At 41.2% G+C, this 18185-nt stretch overlaps 1 protein-coding gene across 1 annotated transcript; it reads left to right on the forward strand.

Moving 5' to 3' along the window:
* The first annotated feature begins 3138 nt into the window (after window positions 1-3138).
* On the forward strand, window positions 3139-9237 carry LOC133632453 (zinc finger and SCAN domain-containing protein 31-like). The gene is made up of 2 exons (XM_062024866.1): window positions 3139-3420; window positions 7311-9237. Exons 1-2 carry the CDS (start codon window positions 3318-3320, stop codon window positions 7820-7822), a joined length of 615 nt encoding a protein of 204 aa, XP_061880850.1. The 5' UTR covers window positions 3139-3317; the 3' UTR covers window positions 7823-9237.
* The last annotated feature ends 8948 nt before the right edge of the window (window positions 9238-18185 follow it).

Here is an 18185-nt window from a genome sequence, read left to right on the forward strand (position 1 = left end):
TAATGCAAGTTTATGTTAACTTTATTTTTGTTACAAACCCATGTCAATTGAGTGGGGAATATATTTTTTGATTCCGGTTTGGTCACGTTGTTGGGGGGCGAATTAATATGTGAGGGAATTAAGGAAGCAGCATGAGACGACAAGTGTTTGATGTGGAAGACGTTAATGGAGTCTCGGATTGAAAATAAACTTTATTGCCTTGGAGTTTATGAGGCCAACAATCTCGACCTCAGTCTCAACATCTCCTTTCGTGCTGTCTGGCAAATATGCCCTACTCAAAGTATCCGCTAATAGCATTTCTCGCCCAGGCAAATACACAACATTTATGTCATACTTTTGTAGCCTAAGTAGCATCCGCTGCAATCTTTTAGGTGCACTAAGGAGTGGCTTTTTGATAATATTCTCTAGTGGCTTGTGATCACTCTGCACTGTCACTTTCCTGCCATAGGTATACTGATGGAACTTTTCCATACCAAAAACAATAACCAAACATTAATTCTCTATCTGCGCGTATCCTCTTTCGGTAGGAGTGAGAGCTCTACTACCAAACGCCACAGGATTGCCTTCCTGAGTTAAAGGCCTACTGAAACCCACTACTACCGACCACGCAGTCTGATAGTTTATATATCAATGATGAAATCTTAACATTGCAACACATGCCAATACGGCCGGGTTAACTTATAAAGTGACATTTAAAATTTCCCGGGAAATATCCGGCTGAAACGTCGCGGTATGATGACGTATGCGCGTGACGAAGTCAGAGTAACGGAAGTTATGGTACCCCGTAGAATCCTATACAAAAAGCTCTGTTTTCATTTCATAATTCCACAGTATTCTGGACATCTTTTGCAATTTTTTTAATGAACAATGAAGGCTGCAAAGAAGACAGTTGTAGGTGGGATCGGTGTATTAGCAGCGGACTACAGCAACACAACCAGGAGGACTTTGTTGGAGAGCAGACGCGCTAGCCGCCGACCTCACCTTGACTTCCTACGTCTCCGGGCCGCCAAACGCATCGGGTGAAGTCCTTCGTCCTTCTGCCGATCGCTGGAACGCAGGTGAGCACGGGTGTTGATGAGTAGATGAGGGCTGGCTGGCGTAGGTGGTGAGCTAATGTTTTTAGCATAGCTCTGTGAGGTCCCGTTGCTAAGTTAGCTTCAATGGCGTCATTAGCACAGCATTGTTAACCTTCGCCAGCCTGGAAAGCATTAACCGTGTATTTACATGTCCACGGTTTAATAGTATTGTTGATTTTCTATCTATACTTCCCGTCAGGGGTTTATTTTTTGGTTTCTATATGCAGTTAAAGCACGATGCTATCACGTTAGCTCGTAGCTAAAGCATTTCGCCGATGTATTGTCATGGAGATAAAAGGCACTGAATGTCCATTTTGCGTTCTCGACTCTCATTTTCAAGAGGATATAGTATCCGAGGTGGTTTAAAATACAAATCCGTGATCCACAATAAAAAAAGGAGAGTGTGGAATCCAATGAGCCAGCTTGTACCTAAGTTACGGTCAGAGCGAAAAAAGATACGTCCATCACTGCCTCTCAAGTCCTTCACTGTAACGTTCCTCATCTACGAATCTTTCATCCTCGCTCAAATTAATGGGGTAATCATCACTTTCTCGGTCCGAATCTCTCTCGCTCCATTGTAAACAATGGGGAATTGTGAGGAATACTAGCTCCTGTGACGTCACGCTACTTCCGGTACAGGCAAGGCTTTTTTTTATCAGCGAGCAAAAGTTGCGAACTTTATCGTCGATTTTCTCTACTAAATCCTTTCAGCAAAAATATGGCAATATCGCGAAATGATCAAGTATGACACATAGAATGGATCTGCTATTCCCGTTTAAATTTTAAAAAATCGTTTCAGTAGGCCTTTAAAGCAGCCCCTAGGCCAGTGTCTGACGCATCTCACTGTAGTGTCAGTTCCATATCCTGGTCATAATACTTTAACACCGGTGCCTTAGTTATTTTGTCTTTAAGTCTCTGGAATGCTGACTCTTGCACATCTGTCCATTCCCACATATTGTCTCTGTGTGTAAGTTGTCTCAAAACTTCACAGTCATCAGATAGATGATCGAAAAATTTGGACAAGTAGTTTACCATACCTACAAGCCTCGGTACCCCTTTAACATCAGTTGGACGGGGCAGTTCGCTAATTGCTCGCACTTTATCAAGGTCAATCTGAAGACCATCTGCAGTCAGCAGATGACCAATGTATGGCACTGACTGTTGCCTCAGTTTAAACTTGTCTGCATTTAGTCTAATGTTTTTCTCCCTGCATCTAGTCAGGAAACACCTCAAGGTTGCATCATGATTTCTTTCTGCTTCTTCCTTTGTCTCACCTTCCCCAGTAATAAGCACATCATCAGCAATAACATATATACCATGCAGACCCTCAAGCGCCTGTATGAGTTTTCTTTGAAAAGCTTCAGGAGCCGGACTGATTCCCATCGACATTCTGAGCCAACGGAACCGGCCAAATGGAGTAGCAAAGGTTGTGACGTAGCTGGATTCTTCGCTCAGCTTCACATGCCAAGAGCCATGCTTGACATCGCACACTGTGAACACTTTTGCTACGAGTCGGTGGTGGCGGGCGCCTTCTTGTACGCCGTGGCCTGCTGGGGCAGCGGGCTGAGAGCGAGGGACGCAAACAGACTGGACAAGTTGGTAGAGAAGGCCAGTAACGTGGTGGGAGTGGAGCTAGACTCTCTGGCGGTGGTGTCAGAGAGGAGAAGTCTAGCAAAGCTCCTAGCTTTATGGACAACACCTCACCACCCACTACACTCGGACCTTGCGGGGAGAATGAGCACGTTCAGTGGAAGGCTCAGACTCCCAAAATGCAACACGGAACGACACAGTAGGTCCTTCATACCGACAGCCATCAGACTGTATAATGCATATGTTCCTTTTTGACTGCACTTAAATGTAGACTATATGTAGAATATATTTATAATATTTATATATTATATATATAATATATTATATGTATAATATTATTTAGTTATTTAAAAGGTATTTTAAATAACTAGTTATTTAAAAGGTATTTTATTTTTTAAATTGCAGTTGTAGATCGGAATTCGCAAAATTCCGGCGCATGCGCAAACACATCGAACAATGGTCCAATGCCAAGATGGCGGACTAAGCGGCGTGGCTTTCCGTTTCCGGAGAAGTTTCACATTTACGATCTTATAGATTCAAAAATAGCATCAAATACCTCAACTATTCACCTTTTCTTAAGCCCAGGAAACGGACTTTGAGTGTGGAGCGACGGCGTGTTATCTGAAGTGAAGATTGAAGACGTGATAGAAGATGGACGACTACTGCTATGCTAAGATGGCGACGTCCGCTAAAAGAGAACATGAAAGAGAATCAGCGCCACCAACGGAGAACAATCTGAAAAGCGAAGATGAAGGTGAGTGTGTTGCGTTCCCTCATTTGAAAGCTGTTTGAATTCCAAGCCCTAAAAATAGTAATTAACCGACTTTGTTGAACAATGTAAACAAAGAACCTCGATCCAAAATGTCGGAAATGTCTGTTAGAAGTTACCGCAGTAGTAAACAGTAGGCAAGCAACGATACTTGGTATAATCCTGCGTGAATCCGCCTTTATTGGCCGTGATCCTGTGTGTGTGAGAATGTGTGTGTGAGTGAACTACTGTATTCGTCCTAACTGGGAGATTAAACACACCCACTAATTTAATCAGAAAAAGGCATTTTTACATGTAAATATTTTTGTACTAAAAACTCTGCAGACACTCTTTTTTAAAATCATTTTTGAGTTTGTGGATAAAAACATTTTGTCCCTGAAATAATCATTAAACTTGTTTAATGTGTTGGTACACGTGTACTTTTAATAAATATAAAATCGGGGCACCACTTGCCTTTTTCCAAGCACTGGTAAAAAGTTCTGACGTTTTCAAGTAATTCGATTATATAAATAGTGTATTATTTGAAAATATTGTTTAGTAAATGTTAACTTGAAATAAAAATCCTACAGTATTCAGTACACCACTGATACTTTGTTTCCTGCAGAATGTTTGTGATGACAAGCAAAAATAAGAGGAAAAACCCCCACAAAATGTACAGAAAATAAGTAAAACTGTGGTCCTAAAACCAGGTACGGACCGAAGCGTGGGTGACCTGTACCGTTACACCTCTAGTAAACACAATTATAGATATGAACAAAATGACAGTTGTCAGCTGTGAGCATATATTACCTCCATCAAACATGGCGGAAATGTCTGTTACAAGATACTGTGGTAGTAAATAGTAGGGATGCAACTGTACTCGCTATTATCCTGCACGGGACAATCTGCCTTTAAATTTAAAAAAATTATATGAATCGAGATTGGATGGTATACACTTTGTAATTTTTTTGTTTAGCACTTAGCAATAGTGCTTCTTGCTTTATCTGCTTATCACTCAGCTTCTAAAACTTGTAGCTCATCCTCCTTAAATCCAGGCTCAAAAATATAAGGTTCTGGATCATAATTTGTCCTAAAGTATTCTTTGATGGCACTCATGAAGTCTGCCTTTATTAGTAATAGTTGGTGGTGTTGTTGAAGGAAATAGCGAACGTTGTGATGCGTCTGTGAAAATAATGCGCCGCCGTTTGCTTAATCTTAAGGCCCAAGCTGTTTGTTTACATGCTTTTTTATTTCTCTTTGCTATTTGGGCTTATTGGACCATAATTAGAAGAATCATCTTTTGATATGATGTACTTAGTCCAAAAGTAGCAAACGTGTACTTCATGTTTAGTGACATGACAATTCTTATTTTTACACTTTTCCCCCCAAATTCCATTGTATGTTATACTCTTCTGACACCACCAGATGGCAGTATAAGTGTACACATAAGGGCCAAAAGACCCCAATTCAGTAGTGTACACAATTTTGGAAATACGCGCTAAAAGGTGTTGTCCACGCATGTGGCCACTAAGGCCTTTAGAGGTGTTAAAATGATAAAAAATGATGAAAATACGTAAATATTGCATGTTATTATGAATGTGCCTGTTATTACATTACATATATACTTACAGCGTGTATATAAAAAGTTAATGGAAGCTTTTGGCTATTTGTTAGAGTTTTTTATAGGCGAAATAGAGTGCATCCCCACTACCTGCATTGTTAGCTGACTTTTGCTAGCGTTTATTTATGAGTTAGAATGAGTGATGGGCAGTAGTGCACAACAAGTAGCGACGCTATGTAGCTTAACTACAGTTCCCAGTAGCGTGGCGTTAGCCTCGCTCCTTTTTGAACCCGTAGTGATTCCTGTAGCTTAGCTTTTTTCGACCCATGTAGTGACGTAGCGTCCATCAAACGCTACAAAGAGAGAAAATAGACTGCTACTCAAGGGCTGGAAAAAAATATTGCTATAACCATCTTAATTTATTGTTACTATGATTGTTAGATTACGTGTTATTTTTTTGTTACTAATGTATATCTGGTTGTTCTTTTAGATTATATTTCAAATTTAGTTTTGGTGGTACTGTTTTTACGTTTTCAAATTAATAAATAATGGTGTTATTTATCATGATTCCAAAATCCCTCAAAATAATTGTGATTATTATGTTTTGCCATAATTGTCCAGCCCTAGACGAGGTATTGTCAAGGACTTCATGATAAACTATGTGTCACGGTACTTGAGTCACGATACAATAGTCTATTGTAATATTGTGACATGGAGTTTTCATGCCATTTTTACAAAGTCACTGAAAAATGTAAATGTAAAGAACTTAAAGTAAATGTGGTAAATATGTACACTAGATGCCAGTTATAATTTATTTGACAAATGTGTCAAAAACAAAGTAATAAATAAAATAATTCTTTTTCTTGCATATAATATGTAAAAAAGTCCTCTACTTCTTAACTAAAGACTTCTTTCAGATAGATATTATCTTTTTTAGTCTTACAAATCTGTATTTCAATATTGTCGAAGCAAATGTTTTCTACTTTCTGTGACTCTAGCTTAGCTTTTCTGAGTCTATGACAAGTCATGTAAACATTGATCCATCATTCTGGCAAGGCACTAAATGAATGGCCATGAAACACTACACACTAGGGTTGTCCCCATACCAATAATTTAGTACCGTACCGGTGGTACTTTAACTTTAACTTAAATATATGGATACTTTTCCAAATAAATGTACACAGATAAGACATGTAGCAGGTAAAACACATTTATTAAAGACAAAACACAAATGGTAGGAATTTGTTACAAAATGTAGTCATTTCACTTGCATTAGTTGACTCCTAATTGGACAGTTTTACCTGCGCTAATATTTGGCATCAAGCCAAGCAGCTGTGTGCGCGTCTACGTATCTACATGTGCACAGCAGGGGAGCTGGTTAACTTATGAGAGTAGTATGTGTGTTTGTGAGAATGTCAACGTGTTGTCTGAGTGACGTCAGTGAGTGAGCGGGCGAGTAAAGAGAGAGCAGCAGGACAGGTGTAACAACTACATTATACCTGTCACTATTTAAACTCCTTGTGCAGATCTGAATGCTTATTATTTAAATGTTGACCTAAGTCTGAAGCAAAGGTGGTAATACTAATCACCACATTTGGCAAGGCGTGTTTTAAAGCAGCTGTTGTGAGAGTAGTGTATGTGTGTGTGCACCTTTAAGAGTGGCAGTATGTGGGGTGAGTGACGTGTGCAAGTTAGGAGAGGTAGTGGTAGCATGTGCAGGAGTGTTAATAGCATGGTGGATGTCCGGTTGTGCCCTGTGGAAATAATAAATAAAGTGAGCAAGTTGTAACTAATCGACGGCCTCGTCCTTCCGATCAAAGAGCGGAGCTTTATGGACCCAGTGTTACCCCCAACAAAACATGGGCCCTGGAGGTGTACGTCTCCCCTGCGTTCCTCGACCACGGTCTGGGAGCCCACAAACAGGGTGTAAAGGTGTAAAGCAACCCTTGCAGAGCGGCGGCTCCCTGTTTAAAGTGTCACCTTTATTGTTAGTTTAGAAGCCCAAATACCTCCATATTGCACTTCACGCACCCTCTTTATTAACCAGTAGAATTGTCCTTTGTTGCCTTTCTTCCTCTCCACCATGTTATTGCTTGTATGCACTTTGTGTGTGCGTTTTGACACACTCAACATCATGCGCCTCGGCTCTGTAGTCACCGCCGCACAGCAGCATTCAGATGAAAGAACGGTAGCGGTACTTTTCAAAGGTGGTATAGTACCGGTTTCAATTGATTAGTACCGCGATACTTTATTAGTAGCGGTATACTGTACAACCCTACTACACACACATACAGTACATAGAAGAAAGTGTGTTTTTGTTGTTTGTGTCTTGCAGACGTCCAGCAGCTGATCGGTAATCCAGAAGAAGTTTCCCCTCAGTTAGGGGGGAGCTCCACTTTGAAGCAGGAGACTCCACAACCACCCTGCATTAAAAAGGAAGAGGAGGATCTCTGCATCACTCAGGAGGGAGAGTGTCTTCTAGGACGAGAGGAAGCTGATTACACCAAGTTTCCACTGAGTATTCTCTCTGTGAAGACTGAAGATGATGAAGAGAAACCACAAGTAGACAACCTCTTAGCTCCACTATCAGATAGTGAGGCTGAAGACGAGGTTGAAGAACCTTTGAGCAGCGATACAGACTGTGAAGGTGATATGAGGACTCACACTGACAACAAACACTCTGAATGCTCTTCAAAGAAGAGAGGTAAAACATGTTTGAGCTGCTCAGTTTGTGCTGAAAGTTTTACTAAAAAGAGCCTTTTGACTGTACACATGAGAACACACACAGGTGAAAAACCTTTTGTTGTTCAGTTTGTGGCAAAAGCTTTTCTGATAAGAGCCATTTGACTGGACACATGAGAACACACACAGGTGAAAAACCATATAAGTGTTCAGTTTGTGGCAAAAGCTTTTCTCATAAGAGCCATTCGATTCAACACATGAGAACACACACAGGTGAAAAATGTAGTTGTTCAGTTTGTAGCAAAAGCTTTTCTGTTAAGAGCCATTTGACTGAACACGAGAACACACACAGGTGAAAAACCATTTACTTGTTCAGTGTGCTGTAAAAGGTTCCCACGTAATGCAGACGCAGTAAAACACATGAGAACGCACAAGGGAAAATAACCAATTAGCTGTTTAGTTTGTGGTATGTTGCTCATATGTGGTGACATCCACCCTACCCAGGACCTCCTCACTGCTTCTTTCACAAATATCTGAGGTATTCATACAAACTTGGATTATTTGGAGCATAATCTTATCTACTCATGACCCCATGTCTTCTCTGTATCTGAAACCTTCTTGAACATTAAGATAGATGATGCTTCAAGTGCTTGGTTACTCCTTCTTCAGTCCAGGGACCTGGGGCCTCATGTGTCAAGTTTGTGTACGCTCTAAAACCTGCACTACACCCTTTTTGACTGCAAAGTTGAGATGTATCAAAACTGACATGATGCTGGGAAACTGTTTGCATAAAAAAAGTGCCAACTTTCCTCAGAATGATTGATGTGCAAATCAGAGACATATGAACAATTAACCCCCAACACCCACAACCCAACCCCCACCTCCCTCGACATTCCGCCATAACAGGTTCAAACCGGCCCGCGAGATTGGTTTGCGAAGTGTAAAATTCAGCTGCATTTTTCTAATTAAATAAACTGCTGTTCTAAATGTGTCCACTGGATGTCGCAATAGCAATTCTGTTAGGCAAGAAAATAGTTTATACCGGGGCGAGCAAGTATACCAAGCAAGAGGTACACGGTAAAGCGGGGCTGTGACTCCTCCCCCTCCACCCAACGTAAAACAGGAGTAAAATAAGCAATCAGTAACCCCACTTAAAATGCAGCATGAGACACTGCACACTGATGTAGTTCTGTGAAAATGATTGTCTTCTGTGCAAATGTAAAGAAAGTGAACAGTGTGTGATTTACTGCAATACTGTCAGTCTTTTAACTTTTTATTTGTGCTTTGTTGAAATTGTTCACACATTGCACAGCTTTTATTTTTCTATCAATACACATTATGTCTAGAAGACAGGAAGTAACTCAACACTCTTGAATAGTTTCTACCTCAGTTTGTATGGTTTGTTGAGTTAGCACAGGATTAATATGTGGAAATGACAAATGAGGTAGTTGATACATAGAATAGTTTTTATTCATGGTTTTTGTTTTTTGTTCAATCCTAGATGGGTTGTGACTTAAAGTTTAATTGCTTTGTAGAAACACTGAGATTAAGTCTAAGTTCATTGTGTTCTTCAAGGTGTTTTTGAAGGGTTTTGTTTCCTCAAAATGTTTAACTAACTTGAAGTGTTTTGTCAAGAGGATTGTTTGTGATATGTACATTTTCAGAATGTGCTTGTTCTATTTTGGGCTGAATTAAAATAAAGAAAACAATCTGAAGTTGTTGTAGTCGTATTTTTATTTTTATTTTTTTAATTTTTTAGTTTTTATTTTTTTTATAATGTCCTGCCCAGCTTCTCGGGCAAATCATATAGCAGATGTAGATGCCCATATCGGCTGTTCAGATTTACTTTACAAAAGAGAAGTGTAGGATACTTCTCTTGTTGCCTTATTTGTATTTGACTTTATTAAATGTATTTATATTATCATTTGGTGCAGCCGGGCCGGAGCAGGAGGGGATAGAAAGAGAGAAAAAGGAAGACAGAGGGGGGAATTGTGGGGACAAGAGGGGGATTAGACAGAGAGACAAAAACTACAACAGCAAACACAACAACAACAACAGAGCAACATCAGCAAATACGACATATACAAATATGATGGTAAAAGTAATAGCAAATAAGCAGTTAGCGAAAATTTTAAAAAAAATACAGAAATGACAATGAGCATTATTACACTAAAAATGGAGCAATATGAATACCAATATAAATAGTGCTATTGATAATAAACAATACCAGTACTTTACCTTTATTATCAACAATACAATTGTTCAAATGCAACAATACATATACATAATGATAACTTGAGATACGAAAGAATGCAGAAAAATGGAGGGGAAGAAAGAGAAGCAACCTACATTAACCTTGTAGATTGTTATAGTAACAATAGGTTAAGCTTTGTCAGTGTGCCATGTGTTATACCCAGTTTACCCTAGGGCAACAACGTTAATATATGTTTGATGAAACGTGATTATGTGCATGAGTGTATGTGTGCATATGTACTTGTATATGTACAGAATGTGTATGTGTGCTTGTACAGTGAATGTATATGTACAGTATGTGTATATGTGTGTACAGCGAATGTATATGTACAGTATGTGTATACAGTATGTGTGTTTGAACAGTGAATGTATATGTACAGTATGTGTATATGTGTGTTTGAACAGTGAATGTATATGTACAGTATGTGTATATGTGTGTTTGTACAGTGAATGTATATGTACAGTATATGTATGTGTGTGTTTGTACAGTGAATGTATGTGTAGTATGTGTATGTGTGTGTTTGTACAGTGAGTGTATATGTACAGTACGTGTATATGTATGTTTTTACAGTGAATGTATATGTACAGTATGTGTATACAGTATGTTTGTATAATGAATGTGCGTGTGGATGTACGAACTTTGAGTGTGTGAATATGTACTGTATTTATTTGTATATGTATGTGGGAGCGTAGGTACCTATGTATGTCTGTATGTATGTGTGTGAGTATATGTGAATTTGCATGTACAATACATTTGACTCCCAGTGTGTGCGGGAGCCAGAGTACGGCCCCAGCCTCCCCGAGAACCCATCCCACAAACAGTAGGTGTGGTGCCCAGGGAACCAGGGGCCACCGCCCCCACGCAGCCAAGCCGGACAGCGACAGGAACCCCAGAGCCTGGCCCACCGTGCCGCCCACAAGGGCCAGCAGCAGGCCGCAGACAGACGCACCCGGCAGAGGACAAGGCACGAGAAAAACGGGGCAGCCAGACAGAAAGGCGGGACGCCCCGCCCGAGGGGCCCGGAGACCCCCCGCAACCGGACGGGAAGACCGCCCCCGCCCCACCGGCAACAGGGCCCCCACGAGCCCCCCCCCCACCCCCGGAGAGCGCGGCGAGGCCAGCCCACCGCCACCCCACCCAAGCCGGCCGCCACAGGACCACCCAGCACGGGGCCACAGGAACCACCCACCCCACCCGCAGGCACCCCAACGATGGAGATGGAACAACCAGCAACCGCCCCGTCTAGTCCCCTCCCCCTGAGGTAGGGGAATAAATAAATAAAATAAATAAATACATAATAATAATAATAATAATATTAATAAAAACAATTTTTTTTAAAAAGGAAAAAAAATAAATAAATAATTAAATCTATTTATAACAAAATAAATAAATAAATAAAAAATTTTAAAAAAAAGAATTAAAAGAAGATCACAGACATGCTGACACACAAGGTCGCTACCCCAACAACTGGCCGACTCGCAGCACCTCGGAATACCCTGCAGCACCAAGCCACCACAGTAGACGCAGGGACCAGACCCAGCAGGCCCCAACCAAGACGGGCACCCGGAAGGGATGGACGGCGGGACCCAGGAGCTCCAGACACGCAGTCCGGATGCAGTAGCCTGAGGCGCCAACCCCCACCCGACAGGCAGGCCCAGAACGTACCCCCAGAAATATACATACATATATATATACATACACATAAACATACACATGTACACATACACATGCATACACATACACATACACATACACATATATATACATACATACATACATACATACATACATACATACATACATACATACACACACACACATACACATACATATACACAGTTTGCCAGCCCCGACAACCACCATGTGCGCGCGCTGCCACCAGTCACAACATCAGCCACCCCCCTGCACCAGACCCAGCAGCCACGGGCGCCCACACCACAAACAAACGGCAGCAGAAACAGCAGCCACAACACCCCCAGACAGCCAGCACCACCCAATCAAATCAAAGCGATCAAAAAAAAAACCGCGACCGGCAACCACACGCCAACAGCATCACAGATACCAGCCGGCGCCAGCCCGCCAGCAAGCCCAAACGCCAACACGCAAACAAGAGACACCAACACCCCCCCCCCCCCACCAAAAGACCCCACCACCCCAACCCAAACCCGCACAAACACACCACCGCCCAAACAACCGAGACACAGTATCCAGACCAGACACGGGCGCCGTGCCGCCACCACATCAAGTCGCCAACAGAGACCCCACAGCGCAAGGTCGGGCCACACGGGCACGGACCCCACCCAACAGGAAGCGAGACCCGCGCGACGCCACACACAAATAAATAATAAGATTAAACAAAAATAACAATAATTAAAAAAAATAACAATAATAATAATAAAATTAAATACAAATTAAATTAAAAATAACAAATACAAATAATTAAATAAAATAAAGTAAGTAAATAATACAAATTATTTAAAAAAAAGTAAATAATAAAAATAAAAAATAAATAAATAAATATATATATATACATATATATATATATACATACATATACACATACACATACATACATACACACATACACACACATATATATATATATATATATATATATATATATATATATATATATATATATATATATATATATATATATATATATATATATATATATATATATACACACACACATATACACACACATACACACATATATATACACATAAAAAAAAAATAATAATAAATTCATAAAAGCCTGGCAGGCCACCAGAACGCAGTCCCCGGAATCCGCGCCGGCCGACGAGGCAATGAGGGGTGCGCCGAACCCCAACCCCCCCACATGCATGTGTACAAGGCCCCCAGAGTGTCTACTGCAGGGGTGTCAAACATACGGCCCGCGGGCCGGAACCGGCCCCCAAGGAGGTTCGATCAGGCCCGCAGGATAATTTGAAAGTGGAAAAAATGCATAAAAGACATGGAATTAATATTTTAAATTTGCTGCAATTCATGGATTATCCGCTAAGGGGCGCACTCTTTCCATCAGAGTAGAAGACAAGCCGCATCACTGAGACAGACTGAAAACAGCAGACGGTATCAATGCGCCATCTGCTGCTTGTTACGACGTTGTTAATACCTTGGTCTCCACCTCTCCGCTACACCCTCATTAGCCAAAATGTCGTTATCCAAACGGAGAAAAGTAGATAAGGAGTGTAGAATTTTCAAAGAAAAATGGACCACGTCCTATTTATTTACAGAGATGCACGGAAAACCTTCGTGCTTGGTGTGTTTGCAACAAGTTTCGGTATTGAAGGAATATAATATTTGACGCCACTACGAGAGTCATCACAGCGAAAAATATGACGGCTTGCAAGGACAACTGAGAAGAGATAAGATTAACGAATTGCTGGCGGGTCTGAGGAAACAGCAGTCAACTTTCATCCAGAGCCGAGAAGTCAGTGAAGCAGCGGTAAAAGCCAGCTACCTAATTGCTAGCGAAATAGCATTAGCATCGAAGCCGTATTCCGACGGTGACTTTGTTAAACGATGCATGATGAAGGCGGATGCCAAGTTTCAGGAACAAATACAAGTCCAGACTAGACTAACACCTTTAAAATGCTAGCCTTAGATACTGTTTGCATTGAAAGAATACAGCTCTGTGAAGATGAATCCTTTCTGTGGTGATTTAAAAAATGTGCACTTTAATGTTAGTCAGCAGCTTCAAAACAAAAGTTGTGTGATGGAATTCTACTGTTCATACAACTCCATACATTTTCAGTATGTATTGTATGTGTATGTATGTTTCATGTATGAAGTTTACAGATTTACAGGACAGGCGAACACTTTCTTCATTACACATTTAAAATCACTCTCCTTAGTTTGTAAGGTGTACGCAGGGATTACATTTAGATTTTATATGCGTATGTGTAAGTGGTTTAAAAATTCCTTTCTTTAAAAGTCTCATTTAATCTTAAAGTGCATTACTATATTTTTCAGTACCAATTAAAGTTTTGTGCCTTTGTACAATCAGTGGGATCAGTTGCAATGCATATTTGTGAATGATAAAAGTAAATTGCACATTTGTCTAAGGAAATATGAGGTGTTTCATGAAATGTTTTGTAAAAGGATAGTTCATTAAATTTCAATATTTTCCTAATGTTCTTGTGCTTCTTTACACCAAAACAAAGGAAAGACATGATATTTTGGTTATTTATAGCAGAGTATGGTATAATTTTAATGGTCCGGCCCACTTGACATCTCCCTAGGCCGTATGTGGCCCACGATGCGAAATGAGTTTGACACCCCTGGTCTACTGTGTAGTTAAAATTAGGAGGTCAGCCATTACAGCTGACCTCCAGTCCCTATTGATGCGTGTACTGTAGCGTGAGTGAGATATGTATGCTTGTGGGAACTAATAATGCGATTAAAATTGGGGGACATCAAGGTCTTGGTGGGTCCCAACCAAGCCGAGCCCTCCAAATCCTAAGTGTCTAATATGCAGCTAAGATTGAGGGATGGACGAGCAGGGGACAAGACAGGAGGACCGGAGCCCCATAGGAGGCATCCTCAACCCCCCGCCATGCCTCCCCGCAGGACCATCCCCCAAAGTCCTATATTTGTGTGACTGTGTGTGCTATAAGTAGGAGGAGTAGAGGGCCCGGACATCCCCCCCAGTCCATGCGGCCGACAACAAGGAACTACGGCCAGGAAGCCGCCACCCCCCCCCCCCCCCCCCCACGGCCCGTGACCCACACCAGACCACTTTAGCGTGACGTCACGCGAGCCCACCCCCCGCCAAACAACCCTGCAGTAATGTGACTCATGTGAGCAGGTTACTGTATAAACACATTTTATTATAAGTTATAAAAATGTGTTCAGTTCTCAGAGACACATCAATGTCAGGCTGACAATCGCTCTTCCGCTTTCTCCAAACACGAGAACAAAGCACCTCCTACTGACTTGTGATTGGTCAGACCGTGCCCATCTTAATCACATGGCTAATTTCAATATAATAAATTGCGATGTAATACAATTGAATATCTTATATGCTCAGACAGTAATGTGTTTATATAAGTTTAGATTGTGTTATGATGTTTGTAATGGGGAAATACGTTAATGTGTCTTGTTTTCATGTTTGACATTTAGCATGATAGCTGTTAACTGGCGATTAGTGATGTTAAGTGCCTAAGATGGTAGTTATTGATTAGCAGTGTGATGAGGGCTTTCTGCTGGTGAGTGATTAGCACTACAGTTAGAGCCACCTATCGCTAGGAAGAAATGAGCAGTTTCACCAACATTTTTATGTGAAACCATATTACTAACTGTCCGGTGTTTTACAGGATTCATGGAAGTTTATTGTCATACCAGCACACGATACACATGAGATGGCACACAATTTAGTAGCACGTGAACAATAGGATTGGTCCTGGTGGAGATCTACACTCTTAGTGCTTTTCTTCTTTATTCAGAGTAATGATTTGACTTTCTAAAGGTTTTTTAACTAAAACAACTAAGTAAGTTGAAAAATATTTGTGTTCCTTGTAGTATTTAAAATGTATGATTTTTTCTTCGATGTATGCCCTTTTTCTGGTTTGAACAACAGCCATCGAAAAAGTCTGTGCACGTGCTTGTATTTCAATTGTTTTATTTTTAAAGAGTAGTTGTCGATTATTTGGTGTTAGATAATTTTGCCAACCATTGTTTTAAAACAAGATTAAAATGCCTTTATTTTGAAAAACAACTCCTGTGGAGTAGGAAACGGAAGTGGCTGACTTCTAGAGCATGCGCAAATGTACTTGAAGCAGAACAAAAAGACGAAGACCGCATGCTATGGTTGTTCGGAGATTCTTCGAATTCACGATCTTAAAGTCATATGATTCACAGCAAATATAGCAACAAATATCTCAATTGGTATTTTCCAAAGCCACGAAACGTGCATTGAGTTTGGAGCGATATCTGAAGTGAAGATTGAAGACGTGATAGAAGATGGACGACTACTGCTATGCTAAGATGGCGACGTCCGCTAAAAGAGAACATGAAAGAGAATCAGCGCCACCAACTTCCAGCAAATCACCAACGGAGATAAAGACGAAAGATGAAGGTGAGTGACTTGAAGTTTTGTCATTTGAAAACTATTTGAATTTCAAGCCCTTAAATTAGAAATGAGCCGACCTTGTTGAAGAATGTAAAGAAAGAGCCGCCATGATTGTTAGCTTGAAGAAGGCAGTGGAGTTCACATCAGAGGAGATGAAAGAATGCAAAAGTCAAATGAAGAAACTGGAAGAGCAAAACATCCATCCATTTTCTACTGCGTATTCCCTTCGGGCGCCGGAGCGTGTCTCAGGTTCAATCGGGCGGAAGGCGGTGTACACCGTGGACAAGTCGCCACCTCATCGCAGGGCCAACACAGATAGACAGACAACATTCACACACTAGGGCCCATTTAGTGTTGCCAATCAACCTATCCCCAGGTGCATGTTTTTGGAGGTGGGAGGAAGCCGAAGTACCCGGAGTGAACCCACGCAGTCACGGGGAGAACATGCAAACTCCACACAGAAAGATCCCGAGCGTAGGATCGAACCCAGGACCTTCGTATTGTGAGGCAGACGCACTAACCCCTCAACCGCTCCCTATTTTTGGCAAGCGCCACATTTAAAATATTTAGCTTGCATTACTAAGCTAAGTTATTCATCGAGTCTATTAAGTTATTGGATGGATGTTAGAGTGGACATAACAGCCACTATCTCTAAGTCATCCTCCATCTTGTAAACACTGTAGCAGCTAGTGAAAGAATAAAATGATGTTGTTGTGCCAGGATTTGGTTTCAAGCATTTTTCAAATGTATTTCCTAGTTCTTAGTAGGGCTGAGTTAGGGCTGGACAATTATTCCCATTTTAATCTCAATTTGGATTAAGACATGTCACGATCATAAAAATGGCCCGCTGAACTTGCATGCAAATTCTTGAGTCTGTAACGGCTAAAGGGATGAGTGAGCGTATGATTGAAAAAAAGACCATGTCTACTAGAATTTGCTACTTTTTATTTGACACAGTGCTAGTATGTCTAATCAGTAATCGCTGAACTCAACAAAAAAGTAAGACCACATGATTTTCGCTTAAATGTAACTTCGGAATTGGCCACTAAAACAGAATCTGCTGGTAAACGCAGAATTTCACGGAAATTCAATCAATCAATCAATCAATGTTTATTTATATAGCCCTAAATCACAAGTGTCTCAAAGGGCTGTACAAGCCACAACGACATCCTCGGTACAGAGCCCACATACAGGCAAGGAAAACTCACCCCAGTGGGACGTCAATGTGAATGACTATGAGAAACCTTGGAGAGGACCGCATATGTGGGTACCCCCCCCCCCCCCCCCCTCCTCTAGGGGAGACCGAAAGCAATGGATGTCGAGTGGGTCTGACATAATATTGTGAAAGTCCAACACATCAGCGAAAGTCCAGTCCATAGTGGGGCCAGCAGGAACCATCCCGAGTGGAGACGGGTCAGCAGCGTAGAGATGTCCCCATCCGATGGACAGGTTAGCGGTCCACCCCGGGTTGGGAGCAGAGTAGAAAAGAAAAGAAAAGAAACGGCAGATCAACTGGTCTAAAAAGGGAGTCTATTTAAAGGCTAGAGTATACAAATGAGTTTTAAGATGAGACTTAAATGCTTCTACTGAGGTAGCATCTCTAACTGTTACCGGGAGGGCATTCCAGAGTATTGGAGCCCGAATAGAAAACGCTCTATAGCCCGCAGACTTTTTTTGGGCTCTGGGAATCACTAATAAGCCGGAGTTCTTTGAACGCAGATTTCTTGCCGGGACATATGGTACAATACAATCGGCAAGATAGGCAGGAGCTTGACCGTGTAGTATTTTATACATAAGTAGTAAAACCTTAAAGTCGCATCTTAGGTGCACAGGAAGCCAGTGCAAGTGAGCCAGTATAGGCGTAATATGATCAAACTTTCTTGTTTTTGTCAAAAGTCTAGCAGCCGCATTTTGTACCATCTGTAATCTTTTAATGCTAGACATAGGGAGGCCCGAAAATAAAACGTTACAGTAATCGAGACGAGATGTAACGAACGCATGGATAATGATCTCAGCATCGCTTGTGGACAAAATGGAACACATTTTAGCGATATTACGGAGATGAAAGAAGGCCGTTTTAGTAACACTCTTAAAGTGTGACTCAAACGAGAGAGTTGGGTGGAAGATAATACCCAGATTCTTTACCGAGTCGCCTTGTGTAATTGTTTGGTTGTCAAATG

This window comes from Entelurus aequoreus, linkage group LG17 (genome assembly GCF_033978785.1).
Source record: "Entelurus aequoreus isolate RoL-2023_Sb linkage group LG17, RoL_Eaeq_v1.1, whole genome shotgun sequence".
NCBI classification, from domain to species: Eukaryota; Metazoa; Chordata; class Actinopteri; order Syngnathiformes; family Syngnathidae; genus Entelurus; species Entelurus aequoreus.